The 21219-nt window shown below is 59.0% G+C and overlaps 1 protein-coding gene across 1 annotated transcript in view; it reads left to right on the plus strand.

The window, feature by feature from the left end:
* The first annotated feature begins 2400 nt into the window (after positions 1 to 2400).
* LOC144225419 (actin, alpha skeletal muscle 2-like) overlaps positions 2401 to 21219 on the plus strand; it is a 24491-nt gene continuing 5672 nt past the window's right edge. The window contains exons 1-8 of the mRNA XM_077756659.1: positions 2401 to 2417; positions 2622 to 2725; positions 6261 to 6398; positions 10105 to 10233; positions 12677 to 12787; positions 16667 to 16751; positions 18500 to 18661; positions 20500 to 20688. Of these exons, the coding sequence (XP_077612785.1) occupies positions 6285 to 6398; positions 10105 to 10233; positions 12677 to 12787; positions 16667 to 16751; positions 18500 to 18661; positions 20500 to 20688 (790 nt within the window). The 5' untranslated portion in view covers positions 2401 to 2417; positions 2622 to 2725; positions 6261 to 6284. The remainder of the gene's footprint in view (positions 2418 to 2621; positions 2726 to 6260; positions 6399 to 10104; positions 10234 to 12676; positions 12788 to 16666; positions 16752 to 18499; positions 18662 to 20499; positions 20689 to 21219) is intronic.

The raw sequence follows: 21219 nt of genomic DNA on the forward strand, positions 1-21219 counted from the left end.
AGGGTGAACCTCTGATTACCTTGTGCCTATTTCACAAGTCAGGGAGGCAGGGCTGGGGCTGCCCATCTGCGAGCAGCTGGACACATGCGGGCCCGTGGGGAGGAGACACCGGCCAAAGTGGGGACCCGGCTGGCGGCAGAGTTCCCCGACGAGGTAGGACCAGGTCCTGCCCTGACCGAGCGCCCAAAGGCCCAGAGGGCTGATTGCACACTGAGGAGAAGCACTGGAAACACTAAGACAGAAATCAAGGGGGAAGATCTCCATGATAGTGTTTGGGAAAGAGGCTCCGGGGGCGGCCAGCTGGACCCGGGGGGAGGGGAGGGGAGGCGGTGCCGCAGCCACCCCAGCCCCTCCTACAGGCAGGACCCGTGGGGGCGCCCTGCTTGTTTTCTGCATTGCACTTTTCTTCCGTTATTAATTTTTAATATAGGCACGATGCCCAGCGATTGTACTCGGGCAGGTACCCCAGAGAAATGACTCGAAGAAGTCAGACGTAACTCAGAAGTCTTTCCACAGGCAATAGTCAAACTGGCTGGCGCATCCCTGCTGCAGCGCTGTGGCCCGAGTGTCTGTGCGACCCCCTCTCCTCCCCCCGCCCCCGGCCAAGTCCATATGATGAAATCCAACCCTCAGTGGGATGGTATTTAGAGATGGGGCCTTTGGGAGGTAATTCAGGTCAGATGGCGTCGAGGAGGTAGGGCCCCGTGACGGAATTAGTGTCCCTATAGGAAGAGGAAGAGACGCAGGGTCTGTGTTTGCTGTGTGAGGACCAGTGAACAGGCTCCGGAGTCAGCCAGTGCCCTCACCTTGGACTTGAGCCTTCAGGGCAGCAAGGATAAGTGTGTTCCCTCAGCCCTCAGCCTGCGGGCTGAACTCACCGGACGTGTGGACTACAGCTCAGCAATGACAAGGAGTGACGGTCGATCCACACAACTTGGAGGGACCCCTAGAGAGTTCCAGAGGGAGGAGACAGATCCCAGACTTGCGGGCGGTGTGGCTCCATCCCCGTAAAATTCTAGTCGTCACAGAATGAGGGAACAGTAGTGCCCGTTCTGGGAGCAGGAGTCGGGGGTGGGGTGGGCTGGTTCTGAAGGGCGGCAGGGGGGATGGCTGTGATGGAATGTTCTGTAACTCCACTGCGGGGGGAGACCCACGAGCCCTCGCCGTGACACAATGCACGGAGCTACACACCGGCATGCACACACACACGCACACGCACACACACGCACACCACGAGGAGTCTGGGCAGGACTGGCGCGCTGTGTCCGTGTCACCATCCTGGCAGTTCCCAAGGTGTCACCGTGGGGAAGAGCCACTGGAGAAAGGCCGGGAGGGGGGTGGGCAGGGCACCCCTGTGCAGACGGACAGAAGGACGGCCGGACGCCTGCGCACGGATGGCGAGCCGCACTCACTGCTCCCTGGCCGTGCCCCCCTCCAGGTGACTAAGTCCTCACCCCCCAGGAGGGCGGCCTGAGGCTGGCTGTTCCTGCCCCTCCCTTGGGGGGAACCCAGCTCTGACGCCTGAGTCGTTTTCTCCAGGCCCCGCGCAGGTGAGAGCGCGCCTGGGTGCCCTGCCCCGGCTTCAGAACCCTTGAGCGTAACCGCCGAGCTGTGCATTCTCTCTGCTCTCAGGCGCTCGTGCACAGCCTTTCATCCCCTTTTACACACGGGTTCTGTTTCCGAGCCCTCGGCACCCGGAGCCGCAGCCTGCAGGGAAACGGTGAAGGGAGCGGGTGGTGGGAGCCGGCATCCAGGTGGCCCATCCGGGGTGTTCTGTGGACGTGCGGCGGGACCCTCGACACGCAGAAGCAAGGCCATTAGGCTGACTGCCCACTGTGGCCCCTGAGGCCGCCTGCCGACTGCCAGAAGCAGCGTCACCGAGCCCTGAAGTAAGCACGGACTCCAGAAAGCACCTGTTTGTTCAGCCCCACCCGCCAGGACGGGCTGTGCGCCTGCCCCACGCTGGCCGTGCCCGCTCCCCTCCACACCGGGCAGGCGCCGTCCTTCCCAGCAAGGTGCCCGCAGAGGTGCCCTGCAGCTCTTCCGTCCTGGCCTCGCCCGGGCCAGGACGCCAGGCCCTCTGCAGGCAAGATGCTTCCCCTGCCCCGAGGCCGAGCGCAGCTCTGTCCGGCAGTCGCGGGCTCTCTGCTCAGCTCCCAAGGTCCTCCATCATCCACGGAGGCCCCTGCAGGCCAGGCTGGGGGCTGGGATCCCCAGGACAGCCCCTCAGAGCCCCCAAGCTCCACAGCAACCAGGAGAGGACCCAGGAAAAGGACAGTGAACCTGACCACTGACCGTGGCCTGTGGGGCCAGCCCTGCATTACAGCACAGAGCCATTGCCATTGTGCTGCGTCAGGACAGCCCGGCTGCCGGGGGATGTCCCCCACACGGGCGGCCTTGGCCAAGGAGGCAGGCAGGTTTGTACCTTCCCCGAGCGGTGCTTGTGTGTTTGGAAATGGGTGTGCGGGAGGCTGTGGCCGGCGGAACCCCAGCTCTCGGAGGACCTGGTATGGCTGCCTCAGCAGGTGGCTTCACGCTGCGTTTCCTGTCAGCCACTCTGCTTCCACCGAGATGCCTTCACCCCTGCAAGGTCTGCCGGACTCTTCTTTGCTTTTAAACAGGAAGAGACAATGTCACTGAGTGCAACCAGCGATCGCTAAGTAAACACGAGGCCCCTTGGGACTCGGGCCCACAGACGCCGCGTCTCTTCCCAGGGAGCACACAGGTGAGAAGGAAGAAGCTTCTACCCGCGCTGTGTGCGCGTGGGGCGTTTTGCTTCTCCCATTTACGAATTAACGGGTTCGTGTTTTCTCTGGATGCTTCGTTTCGCCTTCTTCTTCCGGCTTTTAAAAAAGGCCTCTTGCTGGGTGGGGTGGAACCGAATTGCTTCTGCGGCCGCGTGCAATTCCAAAGTCATCTGGGATTGGAAATTTCTGTGGGTGTTTTTCTGAATTTGAAAGTATCGGGAGTCTTTTCGGGCCGGAAATACTGCCTTGCACATAGTAAGTCTACAACGACTTTTGGAGTATGTGGGCTGATGGGCAGTGAAAGCCACACAGAAAGCTCCTTTTAAAAAAATTTTTAATTTGAGATAGAGTGAGAGAGAGAGAAAGAGTGTGAGCAGAGGAGGGGTGTAGAGGGAGAGAGGGAGAGACTTCTAAGCGGGCTTCACGCCTCAGTGCGGAGCCTCACGCGGGGCTCAACTCCATGACCCTGGGATCGTGACCTGAGCCACAATCAGGGGGTGGGCGTCCCGTGAGCCGTGCCCCCCAGGTGACCCGGGACAGCCTCTTCATGGCAGCAGCGGCCTGTTGTCAGAGGCGTCTGTCAAGCCGCTCATCTAGGAGGAGAAGTTTTCTGTAAACGCGGGTGGAAACCACGCTTCATGAGTCACAGGGTCCCTGTCGACCACTCACCTCTGCTGTTGCAGTGGGAGAGCAGCCACAGATACATAACCAACAGGCACGGCTGTGTCCTAGTAAAACTTTATTCACTGAAACAAACCGCGGGCCAGATTTGGCCCGTGTGCCGCAGGCCACGGACTCATCGCTTCAACGGGACGCAGTCCCACGGTGCTCCTTGGGGACTCACAACTGGGTATTTCAGTTTAGGTCAAATGTCCTTCACACTGTGCCTAAAACCTATCTTGAGAAATGTCGTCGCCGCGTGTTGTATTAGGGGCTAAATTGAAAGGCTTGAAAATACCAACTTTGCTCAGAAGGAATAGCACGTGACACCGTTACCTTTCTGGTTCTTGGATTTGGGACCCAGAGCCGTGAGAGCCGTGAATGGTCATCAGGCGATGCCCAGGGCACACAAGACAACGTGCCCGGCCCCAGCCTGCACACCTCGCGAAGCAGCTTGGCACGAGGAGACGAAGGGTGAAGTCTCGAGGTCTCAAAGGTGGACCCCCTCCCAGGGTGTGCTGTGCGCACACCGGGCTGCAGGACCTGAGATCCTGAGCCGAAGAGACTGAGCCTGAAGCCTTCTCCTGACACCATGTTCCTTGGACGTTTGCGGTGCTGACATGCAGCAGTCACCAAATAAATGCTTCGTTTTATTTTATTAACAATTTTTTAAGGTTTATTATTGGGGGGAGGGGCAGAGAGAGAGGGAGACACAGAATCTGAAGCAGGATCCAGGCTCCGAGCTGTCAGCACAGAGCCCGACGCGGGGCTCAGACCCACGAACCGAGAGATCATGACCTGAGCCGAAGTCGGACGCTCAACCAGTTGAACCACCCAGGCGCCCCCTAACCGCTCCGTTTTAAATGGCAGTGCGGTGTCCTCATTTCTAGACCAAGAAGCATGAGGTCCTAGGGAAGCAGGCTGGTGACCCTTCAGGCCACATTGTTTAAATAACTGCCCAACGTCTGTTGGGGGGGTGAGTGCGGGGGGGCACGTGCAGCCTGCACACCTCACGACGTCCTCCCCAGGAAGGGACACCCGCCTCCTCACGGGACAGCTCGGCAGTCACCTGCGGCTCTTCAAACCCACCCCCGGGCTCAAATCAACGTGTGTCCGTACAGAGGAACACGGAACAGCACGCAGCGTGGAACACGGACCGCGGGTGCGCATGTCACCGCAGGGAATGACCAAAGCCTGAGCCACAGGAGAACGTCCAGGTGATCGTGCCTCACGTAGAAGTCAGAGGCAGGCGAGACCACACAGGGCCTTCTCTGGGGACCAGTCCGGGTGTGGAAGGGGGTTGTTAACACACTTCGGGGTGCCGGTCGCCCCCGGGAGCAGGTGCGCCGGGTCTGGGTGGCGCCCGCTGCCCCACACTGGCCGGCGGGTCACTGGTTACTCACTAAAACAGGTGGACGTCTCTGAAATGTCTGCAAACCTTACATAAGAGGCGGCATGGACCCGGGCGACCTCTATTCCTGACCTTGGGGTGGGCAGTGTGGTTTTCTGTAGCGGGTGAGCCTCACCTCGCGTGGGACCCAGGTTCGTGGTTCGGATGGGACACATGACGTCTGACAGCCGTGATGATCCAGACGCGGGGGCGGCGGGCGGGGGGTGCTGTCTGGGAACAGAGTGGCGTCAAGCAGAAGACCCCGGGGGTCCTTGGTCGGGCGCGATGGCCACACACACGGGCTGGCTCAGAGGCTCCAGGCCCCGGTGAGGCGGGAACCCCGCTCGCTTCCCCACACCGGCTGGTGACTGTACCTGTCGGCCCCCTAACCTCGGGCCCCGAGCCCCCGCTTCAGCTCTGCCCCCAGTACGTGCACGGCGTCGGTACCCGCTCACTGCCAGGACCCGCCTTAGTACCACCTGCACACTCTCGGCTTTCTCAGGACAGAGAGGGACCCACTGTCCGGCTTTGCCCAGGACCGAGGGGCTTTGGGGACATGCTTCTCTCAACCCGAACACGGGAGGATCGGGACAAACCACAACACGTTGGTCATTTCGTCCGGACCTGGTCCCTCAAGCAGGAGGGCCTGGTTTCGTTCTGATTTTGTGCCATATGAGAGCACTGCAAACATCTCGTGCGCATTCCGTGAGCGCTCTGCTTATTCCGCAGGCATCCAGGGAAGGTCCGACTCCATCCTCCACAGAATCTCCGTGACGCCTCTGTTCAGCCGGGGCTCCCCAGGGTCCGCAGGGGTTTGCCGGGGGACCCCGAGCTGGCCCCGCATCTTGCTGAGGGCAGATTAAGGCAGGGAAATAAGGCTGTAAGGCAATTGTTGCTTCCCAAGAGGCTGGGGGTGAGAATAAAAGAAAATGCTTTTTAAAAAAAGTTTATTTTTGAGAGGGAGGAGCGGCAGAGAGAGTGAGAGAGAGAGAGAGAGAGAGAGAGAATTCTAAGCAGGCTCTGCACTGTCAGCACTAAGCCCGACTTGGGGCTTGACCTCACAAACTGTCGAACCGTGAGATTATGACCTGAGCTGATACCAAGGATCAGATGCTCAGCCGCTGAGCCACCCGGGTGCTCCATAAAAGAAAAAGCTTTTAAAGCTGAGGAATCGACATTCACACCCAATTTCTGTAAGCAAAGATGGTTGTGCTTTGCTGTCTTATCTTGAAGCCGTGGGCATCAGAATCACCTGGAAGGCTCCTTAAAACAAGATCGCTGGGGGCACCTGGGTGGCTCAGTCGGTTGAGTGTCTGACTTTGGCTCAGGTCATGATCTCACGGTTCGTGGGTTCAAGCCCCACGTCGGGCTCTGTGCTNGAGCCCGAGGCCACGCTGACACAGCACCTGTCCGGCCGCCGAGTGCCTTGCAAACGGCCGAATAACGTGTTGTGTCTCCCGCAGCCCATCCAGGCCTCACTCAACGCGATGGACACACCCCTCGTGTGCGACTACGGCTCAGGCTTCAGCAAGGTGGGCTTTGCGGGCACGGAGGCCCCCCTGGGCGTGTTCCCCACCCTCCTCGGGAAACTTCGGCAAGACGTGAGTTACTCCGACCCTCCTGTGCCCAGCGCTGGTGTGTGTGTGTGTGTGCGCGTGTGTGTGTGCGTGTGTGGTGGGGGGCGCTGCGTTCAGCTCCTCCGGGCGTGTCCTTGGCATCGGGCGCGCCGCCAGATGCTGGCTCCTCTGGTGATTCTGTGTTTAAGCAATTCAGATTTTTGTGTCAAGATCTTAAGTCTAACTCGCTTTCCCGCAAACCCCGTGCAGACCAAACAAAAGTAACCTGCGGGCCCGACGCCCGCTCTTCCTCTGAACCGTCCAGGGGCAGCGGACAGGACAGGCTTCAGCTCGGCCAGCCGGACCTGCGTGTCCTTTGCAAGGGGGTCGTTTCCCCCCTCCGCCCCAGAGGTCGCTGCCACATCCCGGCTTCTCCCTCTCACAGCAGCTGTGAGGCGCTCAGCTCACATAATGACTGTAACTCGCTCAGTTGACATGAGCCTGGCGGCCCTGCCAGGTGGGTGCCATGGGCCCCCCCACCGAAGAGGAGCCGGCAGCTCTGAGCGGCAGCATGCCGGTATCCCGTGTGAGCAACTGTACAGGCAGGGTCCCCCCAGCCGCGTTCGGGTCCCCGGGGCCCAGTCGCCTCCTCCTTGGGAAGTCCGCCCATCCCTTGGGGGGGGGGGCACCACGGTCACATGGACAATTGCAAATGTCTAGGCTCCCAGGGTGATTATGCCTGGGCTCTGTGTCACTTGGGGCAAGTCAGTGGCACTGTTTATTTTTTTTATTTAAAAAAATTTTTTTAATGTTTTATTTATTTATTTTTTTTAATGTTTTTTNTTTTTAAAAAATTTTTAAAGGTTTTATTTATTTCTGAGAAGCAGCACTGTTTCCAAGCATGAGTTCTGAGACTGACCTTCTCACCTGACCTGCGGCGGCAAAAAGTGAGAGTCCCTGCCCTTCTCTGCATGGGTAACAGCAGGCGCCTGACACCCCGCTGGCTGACCGGCCTGTTTCCTTGAGATTGCAGAGTTCCGGGGTGAAGAGTGGGGGCTGAGGGGTCCGGAGGCCCACCCCCCACACCGGCCCTGCCCCGGCACCGGCGCGCCTGGGGGCAAGTTGCCTTTAGGGCTCAGAATCCCCGTGCATGGAGCGGGGTTGACTGACACACACATGCCACATCCAGGCGAAGCTTCACGTACGCCCGGCACGGAGTCTGGGCCCTGGAAGTGCGTAACAACGATGGACACGGCGCTCAGGGTGGTGGCCGTGATGAGTGTGAGTGCCCTGCCTCGGACGGCCGTGACCGGTGACCACGGACCTATTCCGTCCCAGCTCTGGAGGCCAGAGGACCTAATTCACGTGTGAGCAGGGCCTGGCTCCCGCCAGCGGCGCCAGGGGACCGTTCTTCCCGCTCCTCCAGCTGCTGGGGCCCCGGGCACCCCGGGCTCGTGGCCACGCCCTCCGGCCTCTGCTCCCTTCTCTGCGTCACATCTCCACTTCTGGCTCTTACAGGGACCCCTGTCACTGGATTTAGCCCCCCCCCAATAATCCAGGATGATCTCACTTCAATATCCTTACCTTAATCACATCTGCAAAGACCTTGTTTCCAAATACATAGGCTCCGGGGCTTGGACGTGGACACGTCTTTTGGGGGCCACCCTTCAACCCACCTCAGCTGGGTTCTGCCTATTGTCCGTGGGCCCCGATGTCCTCCTGCTGTGTGTCTCTCGGACGGGGACGCCCTGATCAACAGATCACCATGGAGGCAGATTGGGAGGTAGAAGGAGGGGGTAGGCCTTCCCTCCTGTTTTCCTTCTCTGTTCCCAAGTGCCTGTGCACCCCAGCTCCTCCCCCCCACCCCCCCACTGTCCATCCATGCNCCGTCCATGCAGCTCCCCGCCCGCCAGCCGCCCTGGGGCTGTACCTCTGGGCTCCCTCCGTGCTCCCTACTGGCTCTTTCAAACTCCCAACATTGTGTGACCGGTGCCCGGATCCAGCCCTTTGAGAATCTGTTTTGAAATCCGTGGCAGGGCGCCTCTTTGCCCCAACAAGTACCGTAATTTGTCCTGCCCCGTGAAAGCCACATCCCACCTCCCGCAGCCCCGGGGGAGGGCAGACCCCTGTAAGCCGTACGGCGGGGGGCATGGCAGGAAGCAGGATTGTATATAAAATAGGATATAAAAAATCACAGCGAGAAAGACCAAGTGCCTCACCGAAATAGAAACGAGTGGCCACGTGGCCACGGTGAATTAGTGGATTACCCACAGTAAACCGTGTATGTGAACCATGGGCCGCCGGCCTCGCAGCCTTCGGTCCCGGCACCCCCCCGCCCCCCCCCGGGCAGCAGGAGGGACGCTCTCCTGCCTCAGAGCACTCGGCACCTGGCCTGACGCTCTGCGCGGACTCACGCTTCACTCCAGAGACGAGACGAGCACCTCGGCCCCTCGGTGCACTCGGGTCTGGGGGAGCCGGCCGTGAGGGCCCTGGTGGGAGGCCCCGCGCCCTCAGAGCGGCGCGCAGCCCGGCGTCGCCGGAGCAGCCGCTCAGAGCCCAGCCCTGTCCTGCTCGGCATTTCAAAATATATTTTTTTAATGTTTTATTTATTTCTGAGAGAGAGACACACACAGCGTGTGAGCAGGGGAGGGACAGGGATAGAGGGAGACACAGAATCCGAAGCAGCTCCAGGCTCCAAGCTGTCAGCACAGAGCCCGACGCGGGGCTCGAACCCACGAGCCGTGAGATCATGACCTGCGCCGAAGTCGGACACTTAACCGATTGAGCCCCCAGGCGCCCCATCGGCTCGGCATTTCAAACAGCAGCTTCAGACCGGGTGGCGCTGCACCCCCGCCCCCGGCAGGCACCCCTCGCCCCCCACCCTCCACGTGGGGATTTGGCCAAGCCCGAAATTTCAGAGGCAGGGCGGCATCGCCTGTCCTTCACACCAGCGCGTCCTCTCCGTGCTGAAGCGACGTCCCATCGACAGGCTCCTTGACGTGCTCCCCGACGGCACCGCAGCGAGGAAGGCGGCTTGGAGGATGTTCCATCCACCGGAGAGGAGACGGGGCTCAGAGACGGCGAGCGGCCTGCCTGGGGTCTCATGGGTTCTCCCCAGATTCTGCCTAAAAGACAGATTCTTAAGACGGAAGAGCACTGTGCCCATGAGCTGGGTAGCCTCAGGAATGAGCCTCTCCCTGGAGTCCACCGCACCCCTGCGCCGCGGCACCACCGCACCCCTGCGCCGCGGCACCGCTGCAGAATGACGCCTAGGGCACACTTCCTGTAGGCTGCTCTTCACCCACAGCTGAGAGCGGCAGGGGCACCCACCAGACCCATTTCGGGAAACACGGGACTCCCTTCATGGACGACTGGCCCGGAGCTCCCCAGGGGCCCTGCTGATGGCATGGTGTTCTAGGCACCCGTGCACCCCCTGGCCGGTGCCCAGGCTCGGACAACAGCAATGCCTCCCCGCCCAGCTCGGTCAGACGCCCTCCAGAAACCCTCAGCCCTTTCGTGGTGTGTTGGTGTCTGCTCGTGGTAGACACGGGCCAGCTGTCCAATCCCTTCTGAAGGACGGAAGAAGGGGTGACCGCGCTGTGGAAGCAGTTAGGTCTCGTCTCCTCAAGGAATGACAAGTTCAATTAACCTGCAGACCCCGCCCCCCAGCAGTTTTGCAGGGTGGATGCCGCGGTCGGTGCCCCTCCCCGTCCCCCCGCGGAGAGCAGACCCGTCCGCCTGTGTCTTTCAGAATCTGCTGGCGGGCGTGGAGGAGGAAGACTGCTTCCTCGGGGACGAGGCTCAGCAAAAGCGAGGGGAGCTTAGCCTGCAGTATCCCGTCTCCCGGGCGGCCATCACGAGCTGGGACAACATGGAGAAGGTAGGCGGCGGCCTCTGCTGAACCGCGGCCTGTCCACGGGGCCCTACTGATGTCCGGGGGCGGGGGGGGCGGAGGGGGCGTCCTGGCATCCGGGGCTCTCTGGGCCTCTCTTGGCTCTCGATCCCTGTTGACGCTACATCACGCTACATCACACATGGGTCGTGGGGTCGGAGGCCTGACCCTGGATCTTGTCTCCACGACTTATTGTCTTGGTCATTTTGGACAAGTAACCAGCCTCCCTGGCCCTCCGTTTCCTTATCTGTAAGAAAGGGGTGTAATTTTAGGCTCTGTCAGGGCCTCCATAGATGGCTGAAGTTTGCACACTGCCGAGGGAGATCTATTAATTATCTACGCTGCATGACAAATCACCCCAAAGCTTAGAAGCTTAAAACACCGGTGGCTGTGTACTTCCTCTCACAGTTTTTGTGGGTCAAGAATTTGGGAGTGGCTCAGCTGGGTGGTTCTGGCTTGGGGTCTCTCATGGGGCAGCAATCAGGAGTCAGCTGGGGGTGTGTCATCTGAAGGCTCGACCGGGGCTGGAGCAGACATTTCCAACATGGCGCTCCATGGGGCTGGCAAGGTGGTCCTTCTTGGGGACTTTCTGCAGGGGCGCTCTAGAGCCCTCACAGCATGGCGGCTTCCATCAAGCCAACCTGGAGGGAACAATCAAGGTGGCTGCTGTGAAGGCTGTCGTGGCTTTACGATGTAGCCTTACGAGCCACACGCCTTCCCTGTGGCTGTGTTCTGTGGGTCACACGAGTCGGTCCAGGTTCAGTGTGGGAAAGGTCTGCACAGGGTGTGGCTGTCAGGAGGTGTGCGCTCTTGGGGTCGTCCTGAAGGGGGTGCAGGAGCCTCACTCACAGACGCTTGCTGTCTACACAGCTGAGGTGTTGGCTCTGGTTCTGGCTGTAGCCCTCTGTCAGTGTGTCGTAGGGAATACAGAAACTGAGCAGCGTAGACGGGTCTTTGGAGTGTGCAGCCCACTAGACCCTGGGACCCGGGCTAACCGGGCTGTGGCCTCCACCCTCCCTTCCCCTCCCCTCTCTGGCGTGGGCTCAGCTGCCTGGTGACCCAGCTGACTACTGGTGTGTGGTCCCAGCCCTTGGTTCAATTCTTGTCCAAATACCAGGATCGTTGCAACGATCCTCCCCCATGGTGCCCTTCCTCCTACCTTGCCACCCTCTCCCAGTTCACCCTCACAGTAGCTGCGTGACTGTTGTGCATCTGATCATGCCACTTCCCTGCTCCAGTCAGCCAACCGTGAGCCCACCCACCTGGCTTTTGCTGTTTCATGGGCGCCATGTTGCTTTGTGTTTCCAGGGCCCCCTTTCCTGAGGCCCTTCCTCCACTGAACTTCCCCTCACTTCTGTTTTCAGTTCTCCACGGAGCGTCTTCCCCAGAGGCAGGCAGGGGCTTTGTGCATTGCTTGCTGAGCACCTACGGTGCACCAAGCACTTGGCTAGGTGCTGGGGCCTGAGTTGTATCCTCCAATTTCCTATGTTGGAGTCCTGACCCCAAGCACCTCAGAACATGACTGTATCTGGAGATGGGGCCTTTAACAGAGGTGACGAAGGGGCACCTGGGGGCTCAGTCGGTGAAGCGTCTGACTTAAGGCTCAGGCCACTATCTCGCAGTTTGTGGGTTCGAGCCCCACATCGGGCTCTGTGCTGACAGCTCAGAGCCTGGAGCCTGCATGAGATTCTGTGTCTCCCTCTCTCTCTCTGTCCCTCCTATCCCCCCTCAAAAATAAATCAACATTAAAAAAATTTTTTAGAGAGGTGATCAAGGTAACATGGGGTCACTGGGGTGGGGCCCTGACCCCGTGTGCCCGGGGTCCTTGTAAGAGGAAGGGATCAGGACACAGACACGCACGGAGGGACGGCCCCGTGAGGACACAGGAGAGGACGGCCGTCCACACGCAGGAGAGAGGCCTCGGGGGGCCTGGCCCTGCCCCCGCCCGGACCTCGGGCTCCGGCCCCCAGGACAGGGGGACTTTGTTCAAGTCACTTGGGCTGCGTCTCTGATACGGCGGCCGCAGGAAACCGCTAGGTTTTCTACAAACATCGTACCAGATCCTCTGTGATGTCCTCGTGACCCTCGACAAGGAAGGGAAGCTTTTCCGTTTTACAGACGAGGAAACAGCACAGAGTCAGGTTCCTTGTCTGGGCCACGCCTGCTGCCCCCGCCGCGTCTCGGGGCCCCTGTCTGCTGCCCAGTCATACGAGGACTGTGCCCCGCACATCGCTGTCCGCTCCACGTCCTGACTCGAGGCCCGGCGCACGCGGGGCTTGTGTCTTCTCTGCAGCCACTCTGTCCTTCCTGCTCTGAGTCACATAAGCTACTACAGAAGCCACTTTGTGGTGTAGACAGGTTCCAGCCCACTTCTGGAAGATGGGCCGTGGCTCCCGGGAGAGCCTCACGGCACCCCCTGCTGTCTCCACAGATCTGGCACCACTCCTTCTACCAGGTGCTCCGTGTCGCCCCGGAGGAGCACCCTCTCATGATGACGGAGCCGCCTCTGACCGCAGCGTCCAACAAAGAAAAGGTGTCGCAGGTAAGGGGCCGGGTGGTGGGCAAGTGGGTCGGGGCCAGGCCGCGGGGNTGTGGGCTGGGCAGTTACGGTCCGTGGCACAGATGAGGCAGTCAGCGTCTAGGAGTGGAAGCCGTTTGGCTGAGGCGCGGGTCAGCGGGCTGGGAGGCGGGCTGGGCCCTCGAGGCCTTGGCCCCGCGGGCTTGCTGTGTGGGGCGTCCTGCCCGGAGCGCCACCCGCTCCGAGAGCTCCCCGCCCCCGCCTCGCGCTGGCCGCCTGCAGGGAGGCGGTACGTGCGGATCGGATGGATCAGGTTGAACTGGGTCGAGCGGGTTCTCGGAGGCTGTGGAGGACAGGCCGGGGACGGAAGGAGAGCTCCCCCCCCCCGCAGGCTGCAGGGCCTTTTCAGGGCTGGTGAGTGAGGTCCAGGTGGGGAGGGGCCGCTGGCCTCAGGATTCCGGGTACGCCAGGAGGCTTTGCCTAATGAGGACGTCGAGGAGCTAATTAAGGAAACAGCGAGGTGCCGCCACCTGGCCCAGAGCCCCTAGAGCCCCGTGGTGTCCCCTGCGGTGGGCGGTGACCCACAGGGCAGGCGGCGGCCCGCAGCACCATCTGCCCGCGGAGGAGGCCTGTGCCGTGGCCCAGAGACAGCACCGTCAACCACGGCACAGGCGGGAGCTGCTGCTCCATTTAAAACAAAGCCCGAGGGGGCCGACGACTCGTCCTCTGCACACGGACAGGAGACACAGAAGTGGGCCACAGCCGGGCTCCACGTGGACACGGGCGCAGAGCCCACGGCTTTGAAACAGCAGGTACCCGGGTTGAGAGCTGCGTGTGCGCATCAGAGCCCCAGTGAGCCGGAGAGAGAGGCGGCAAGCAGGACTGTCCCTCACCCGAGGGGAAGGTGCCACTCCCAGGCTGTGTTAGTGTTCGGCAGACAGACGGTGGGACACGTGCGTGCGCACACACGCACACACACACACTCACACGCACGCACACAGACGTGCGTGCACACACACACGTAGTAGATAGAAAAAGATCTGTTTCGAGACACTGGTTCATGCGATTATGGAGACCGACAAATCCCAGGATTTGCAGGGTGAGCCAGTGGGCTGGAGCCTTGTGCGCTACTCAGATCTTCAACTGATTGGACGAGGCCCACCTACCTTGGGAAAGGAAATTGGTATTATTCAATCAAGCGATTTATGTTAATACATTAAAATATTAAAATGTTAATATTATCCAAAATCATCCTCATAGACACCCTCAGAATAATGACTGACCAAATGCCTGGGCTCCCCATGGCCCAGTCACACTGACACATAACATTAACCCACAAAGCAGTGCGCCGGCCACACAGCCTGTCCCCGGCACTTCTCCACCTCTCTGGAGCCCATGCCTGGCTTTCTGCCCTGGGTCTCTCTGAATTCACCCCCTAATTATAATGGGGTCCCAGCGGGAAACCAAAGGGACCCTCACAGGGGTCATTTTGGTGCGACTTTCCTGAAGGGCTGGCACACAAGGGAAGCGTACGATCTAGAACAGCGACATGAACTGGTGCGGAGCTCTGGGCTAGTCACGGAGAGCTCTTGCCCCTAAACCCAAAAAGCCCGGGTGGTTAGTGTGGGAGAGGGAGGGGCGGCGGGGAGGGAGCAGGGGGGGAGCTGCACGCCACCCCATCCCGCCTCCCCTGCAGGGTCTCTCCACGGGCAGAACCCAGGGGGTCGCCAGCAGAGAAGCCAGTGCGGGCAGCAGCCCAGCGCGTAGGGAAGCGCCAGCCTGGTCTCGAGACCCAGATTCTGGCCCCGGCTCTCCCAGCACACGTGACCTCAGGGGGGGACACGTGTCCTCACGGGGTCCTGATTTCCTTATCAGAAGGATGGTAACGGTGTCACCCTGGGGGCGGGGGCATCGCGGAAACAAGATGCATCAGTGCCGGGAGGGGCATGGCACTGGGCTAGTGCCTGCTGAGCACTCAGTAAATGTTTCTTGTTGTCCCTGGGTCTCAGTATTCTCATCCGTAGAATGGGATCTTGATCGCAGGAGCCCTGAAGGCCCTTCCAAGCTCGGTGACCTCCGGCCTCACCTTGGGCCTGGGGAGCTGAGGTTGGTCTTTTGTCTTAGTGTTTTTAGGGGGTGGGGTCTCTGGTTGGATCACGAAGCTTCTCTCCTACCTGGAGTCCACTTCCCCTGCCGGGACGCAGGCCCCGGGGCACCGGAGACTGGCACAGACTCACTGCCGCCTGCCCTGCGTCCTTCGAGGTGGTGCTTCCACGCGTCACGTCGGGTGGTCCCCGCCCGGGGCTGTTGTGAATGAAGCTGGTGCGAAAGGGCATGAGCCAGTCCTTGTGTGGACTCGTGGTTTCCCCTCCCCCCCAGACGTGTGCTCAGTGACCCCCCTTGGTGTGTAACTCGCTCACTGGAGGGCCCGGCTTTGCGTAACGTCGTTCTCTCGAACGCTGTCTTTACTGGGTTTCGCAGTGTTTGTCCAGAGGCGGCCGGGTCACTTCTCAAGCGGCCGCACCCCAGCCCTTTCCCTTCTTGTCCCATCCCCCCGCACACCTGCCCTACTTGCCCCCACAGCTGGCGACTGCCCCTCTGCCCAGGAGCCCGTGAGCCAGCCCTCGGGGATCCCTCCAGAGCCGGCTAAGCACCCCGTGGCCGTCCACAGGCTGCGCCCTGACAGCTCCAGCTGGCTGTCACCCCGTCCCCAGGCGCGGCCCCCTGCTGGGTTTGGAGCTGTGACAAAGTCTACCTTTCAATTGTCCAGGTGGCCCCATGTTGGTCCCACCATCAAAAGAACCTTTAAAGTTTTAAAAATATTTTATTATTTATTTTTGAGAGAGAGGTAGAATGTGAGCAGGGGAGGGTCAGAGAGAGAGGGAGACACAGAATCCGAAGCAGCTCCAGGCTCCGAGCTGTCAGCACAGAGCCCGACGCGGGGCTTGAACCCACAAACCGTGAGATCATGACCTGAGCCGAGGTGGACCCTTAACCGACTGAGCCCCCAGGTGCCCCAAAAGAACCTTTATATCAAGGCACCTGGGTGGCTCAGTCAGTTAAGTGACCGGCTTCGGCTCAGGTCATGATCTTGCAGTTTGTGAGTTTGAGCCCCGTGTTGGGCTCTGTGTTGACAGCTTGGAGCCTGGAGCCTGCTTGGGATTCTCTCTCTTCCTCTCTCTGCCCCTCCCACTCTCAAAATAAATACATAAATAAATATAGAAAAAGGACCTTTAAGTTTTATAGACCCCTGTGTCACCATCTTGCAGGAGGATCAGTCACTCCCTCAGCCGAGGTCGCGGAGGCAGTGCCGTGTCCGGCCGCCTGGCTCCGTGTCGCACCTGTAACACCTGCTCCCTGACATTCGTGCCCACTGGTCTCTCCTGTGGACAAGGGAGGACAGTGTCACGTACCTGGGGGGGCGCCCTGGGCAGCAAAATCTAGACTGTGTCTCCCCCATTCGTGCCTGGGTACAGTCAGGGCCCAGGACGGCGCTCTGGGCCAAGCGTGCGGTTAGCCTTTGCTGTTTCCTTTGTCGTACAGCAAGCGAATCCTCCCAGGTCACAGCGCTGGGATTTGCCTAAAGTCTGCTTATCCTCCAAGGGCAGAAAGAACAAAGACGAGAGAGAATGATGGCGCTGGGAAGGGGCAGCGTCCCCGCGGGGATGACACGTGGCCTCCAAGGTGGTAGGTGCCTCAGATCGGTCTCGTGACAGTCTGTGAGGTCGGCCCTGCCCCCCCATGAGGTCCAGCCGGCGCGGAGAGTGGCGCTCCCTGGCCCCGCTGTCGGGGTCTCTGGGGTAGCCGGGGGCCTCCTCCGGGCGGGCTCCGTGAGCCCAGGAGCTGAGGGAAGACCCGCCCCCTCTGGCCTGGCCGCCAGCGCTTGCCACTGCTTCTTCACAGATCCTGTTTGAGACCTTCAACGTGCCCGCCCTGTACGTAGCCAACCTGGGAGTCCTTTCTCTCTACGCCTCCGGCCAGACCTCCGGTGAGTGGCCCTCCTCCCAAGCCCCTGTGTCCCTCCTGGGCAAGCGGTTCGCTTCCACTCAGCCCGTGTCGTTCCTCAGCAGCTTTATGGAGGTGGAACTGGTGCACAGCAAAGTCAGTGTGTCTAAGTTGTGCACTGGGATAAGTCCTGACGTGTGGATACCCTTGTGCAGCCACCAGCTCGATCAAGATAACGAAGTACTTGTTACCCCTAAACCCGTCCCCTCCACCCCCACGCTGCCCCCTCCAGTCCGTCCTTAGATGAGATTGCATTTTCTAGAAATTTGTATAAACGTTGTTGGGTACAGGGGCGCCTGGGGGGCTCAGGTGGTTACGTGTGTGACTTGTCTCAGGTCATGATCTCGCTCTTTGTGGGTTCGAGCCCCGCGTCGGGCTCTGCTGACAGCTCGTGGCCTGGAGCCTGGTTCAGATTCTGTGTCTCCCTCTCTCTCTGTGCCTCCCCCGCTCATGCTCTGTCTCTCTCTCAAAAATAAACATTAAGAAAAAATTTTTAAATGTTAGTGGGTATGTACCCTTCTTTCAAAGGCTTTTCTCACTCAATATAATTGGGGATTCACAGAGTTCATTTCTTTTTCATGGCCAGAGTATTCCGTGTGTGAACGCACCGCCCTTTGCGTATCTGTCTACCTCCTGATGGACACGTGGGTGGTTTCTGGCTGGGAACCATTATAAACAAGGCTGCTGTGAACATTTGCTCATAAGTCTTTGCGTGGACGTACGCTTTCACTCCGCTTGGGTAAAAACACCCGGAAGTGGAATGATTGGGTCAAATGGTAAATGTATTTTAACTTAAAAATAAAACTAAAATCCGCCAAACTAGCTGCTAGAGTGGATTCCGCCAGCCACGTGGACGTGAGCTTTTGTCACGGCGGCCCTTGCAGCAGGCATGCGGCGGCTTCTCGCCATCCCGTTTGGTGTGTGTATCGATGTGCAATTGGCCCCACACTACTTGTTGAAAAGACACTGTGTTGGGGCACCTGGGTGGCTCAGTCGGTTAAGCGCCTGAGTTCAGCTCAGGTCATGACCTCACGGTTCGTGGGTTCGAGCCCTGCGTCGGGCTCTGTGCTGACAGCTCAGAGCCTGGAGCTGCTTCGGATTCTGTGTCTCACTCTCTCTCTCTGTCCCGCCGATGCTTGTACTCTCTCTCTCTCAAAAATAGATACACATAAAAACATAAACGTGAAGGCCTTGGCTGCCAGATCCACCGTGTGAGAAGAGCCCACCACCCAGAACCCTGGTCTGCTCTTAATGGCCCCACAAGTCACAGCTTCACACACAGGGAAGCCTGTGTCCCCGTAACCACACCACATCTCCGGGCCTAGCACCGAGAGCTATGGTCCGCCTTGCTAGCTGAAGAGTAAACCTCCTTCCCCGCACCCAGCCTCATCTGACGATCGAGTTATACTCTGAGTGTTTTAGGGAGAGAGCCACTAAGAGCAGAGTATGCTTTCTCTTTTACCCTTTGACGACTGTTGCTGTCTGTGTGGCTGGTGGAGGAAGAAGATTTGCAGGTGTTCTGTCCCAAACAGCTGGCCTTTGGTCTGAGCCAGCTCGACCTGATCCCAGCACGGCCCCCTGCAAAGGAAAGCTTGTTCCTCAGACTCTTTGCCTTATCTTATTGTTATCTTTTTATCTCTTACTACCTTGTGATCTCTTCCCGGAGACTTGACAGCTGCGAAGGGACACCACAGAGCCCGTGTGGTGACACCAGCCTGTTCTCTTGTCCAGGAACAACCGTCGAATCTGGAGAAGGGATGACGTACGTTGTGCCCGTCATTGATGGCTGTCCTTTGCCTCAGTCAACTGTCCAGGTGGACTTGGCAGGCCAGGACCTAACCATGTTCCTCCTGCAGCTGCTGACCCGCAGTGGACACTCGTTGGTGACCACAGGTAGGAAACTGCCGCTCTTGTCTGGGTGAACCAGGCCCTGGGGTGTAGTGTCCTTCTCGGCTTGTTCAGCCTGCAGCCCTCAACTTGTAAAGCTAAGGCTACTTGACCTTGACCCAAGTCTTAACAAATAACTTTATCTATGTCAGGGACATTTAGTGATGACAATGAGGATGAGGGTGATGATGGTGGTGGTCATGGTGATGAAGATGGTGGTGATGATGGTGGTGATGATGGTGATGACGGTGATGATGGTGATGATGGTGATGGTGGTGATGATGGTGATGATGGTGATGAAGATGGTGGTGGTGATGGTGATGATGGTGATGACGGTGATGGCAATGGTGACATGATGACAACGACGATGGGCTAAGCTTTACAGAATGCTCACTCTGTGCACAACACTTAGCTGAGCGAACATTTCACATCCTTCGTGTCACTGCTTCATGCTACAACGCCATGAGGGGGAACAGCTCTCCCCATTGCAAGAGGAAGAGGCCCAGGAACAGCAGGGGACTTGAACATCACATGACTAGCAGGTGCATCACGTGGGATGTGAACCCAAGGAGTCCGGATGAGGATGTGCCTGTCCCACTTTTCACGCACCTCCTGGACCGGGCTCCCAGCCTGCAGAACTCACATGGCACCCATTTCCAACGAGCTGACAGTCCTGCATTGTATTTCCCGGTCTGCCCAGCCTAGAGGTCTGTGTCCACAGGCGTAATGCGTACGGAACCCTAGACAATATAGCAATTAGAAGAAAACCAGGGGCTGTGAGAAGGATCAGCCAGGACAAAGAGAAGCATTGCACTGACACCTCCCACGTAGCAAGGAGACCTACTGTGCATGATCTCATCCCATCTGCACAATAATCCTGCGAGTGGGGTTTAATCTCGTGCTTGAAGATGAAGACAGGGAAGGTTTAAGAGAGAGTGAACTAGCCTAAAGCCAAGCACTTGGTAAATGGCAGAGGCGGGATTTGAACCTAGACCCGTCTCACCACAGCCCAAATTAGGCAAGGAAGGGAAAAATATCAGGAAAGTGCAATATCTTAGAAGCCAAGGAGAGAGAAGGGAGGGGCTCAAGACCTCAATTTCTGGAGGGCAAGCGCCCGCAGAAGAACTGAGGAGTGCGGCAGGGTTCTGGAACAAGGTAGGCGGAACAGGCACAGACAGAGCAGGTCAGGTGGCGTGGGTGAGGGCGGAAGTCAGCGGGCTGGAGAATCAGGGAGATTTCTAGGGGGGCAGGTGCTGGGAGCTCCAATCCAGATTCAAAAGCAATGGTAGACAACATATAAAACTGTAACACACCAGGGTCTAAAACCTGCTGTCAGCCACCAGAAGGTGGGAGGGATGCGACCTTCCGGATGTTTCCAGATGAGGGGCGAGGGGGCCCAGTGGGCTGGGGCAGTTCTCAGCAGGAGGGGGCACCTCTGAGCTGTTTGCAACCGACATTCACAGCAGGTGAGGATGGGGCACCAGCAGCAGCGCCAAGTTCAACAGATAGCAAGATCGGGTTTGATCTTCCAGCCCCTTAAAAACACAGAGTACACAGCGGGATATCAACGCGTAACACACAGGCGGTCTCCAAATGTTTGCCTCTTAGTTGAGGACATCTCGGCTCTACCTTTCGCTTCCACGAGCCCAGGCCCCCAGCATATGTCAGCCCTGGCGGGGCACTGGGGTCTGAGATGAAGACAAGAGCAGGCGTTACAGTCGTGCTGCCTCGCCCCCTCCACGAGGCGCTGCAGCTTCAGGAAGGTGCTCCCTGGGGACAGGGCGCCTCTGAGCACCATCTCAGGTCGCGTCCTTCTCTGCCTGGCCCTTCGCCTTTCCCCGTAGGTGAGCGGGAGTACATCCGGAGCATAAAAGAGCAATACTGCTACGTGGCCTTGGACTTTGACAGGGAAAAAATAAACACCGACTCGCCTTCCTACGCGCAGAAATGTCAGCTGCCCGATGGCCAGGAGGTCACGCTCGGGCAGGAGAAGTTCCTCTGCCCCGAAGTGCTTTTCCAGGCAGACCTCATAGGTGAGCGGCGGGAAGGGGCCAGGGGTGAGGCCAGGCGCGGCCAGTGGGGCCGCTGTGCGGGGGACGGAGCCCGGCAGCCACGAGGCGGCACTGTCTTCAGTAGGGAGTAGGAGCCCGTTTCTAATTTCTGCGGGAGCAACTATCACTTGCTGAGTGCCTACTGCGTGCCCGTGACGTTGCCGACCACTGCACGCGGGCTGCGGGCTTCGTCCCGCCGCGTCTGACGTTGCTTGTGCCACAGGTGAGGAAACCCAGTGCAGAGCACTAAATACTTGTCAGGTGTGTGACTCCACTGCGCCCCGGCCCTGCCCTTCAGCTGCCTGTTACTCGTGCTACACCTGCTTGCAAAACAACTTGAATTATGCAAGTGGAGACAAAGCAGAACTAAAACTGTAGATTCTGAGGGAAATTTAAACATTTTGGCAGATGTAGAGATTTTAAAAACATTCTCGTACAGTTAACATACCGTGTGGCATTTGTTTCAGGGGTACAATTTGGTGATTCAACAGTTCTGCACATCTCCCGGCGCTC

The sequence above is a fragment of the Crocuta crocuta genome, unplaced genomic scaffold, assembly GCF_008692635.1.
Source record: "Crocuta crocuta isolate KB4526 unplaced genomic scaffold, BGI_CrCroc_1.0 scaffold653, whole genome shotgun sequence".
In the NCBI taxonomy this organism is placed as follows: domain Eukaryota; kingdom Metazoa; phylum Chordata; class Mammalia; order Carnivora; family Hyaenidae; genus Crocuta; species Crocuta crocuta.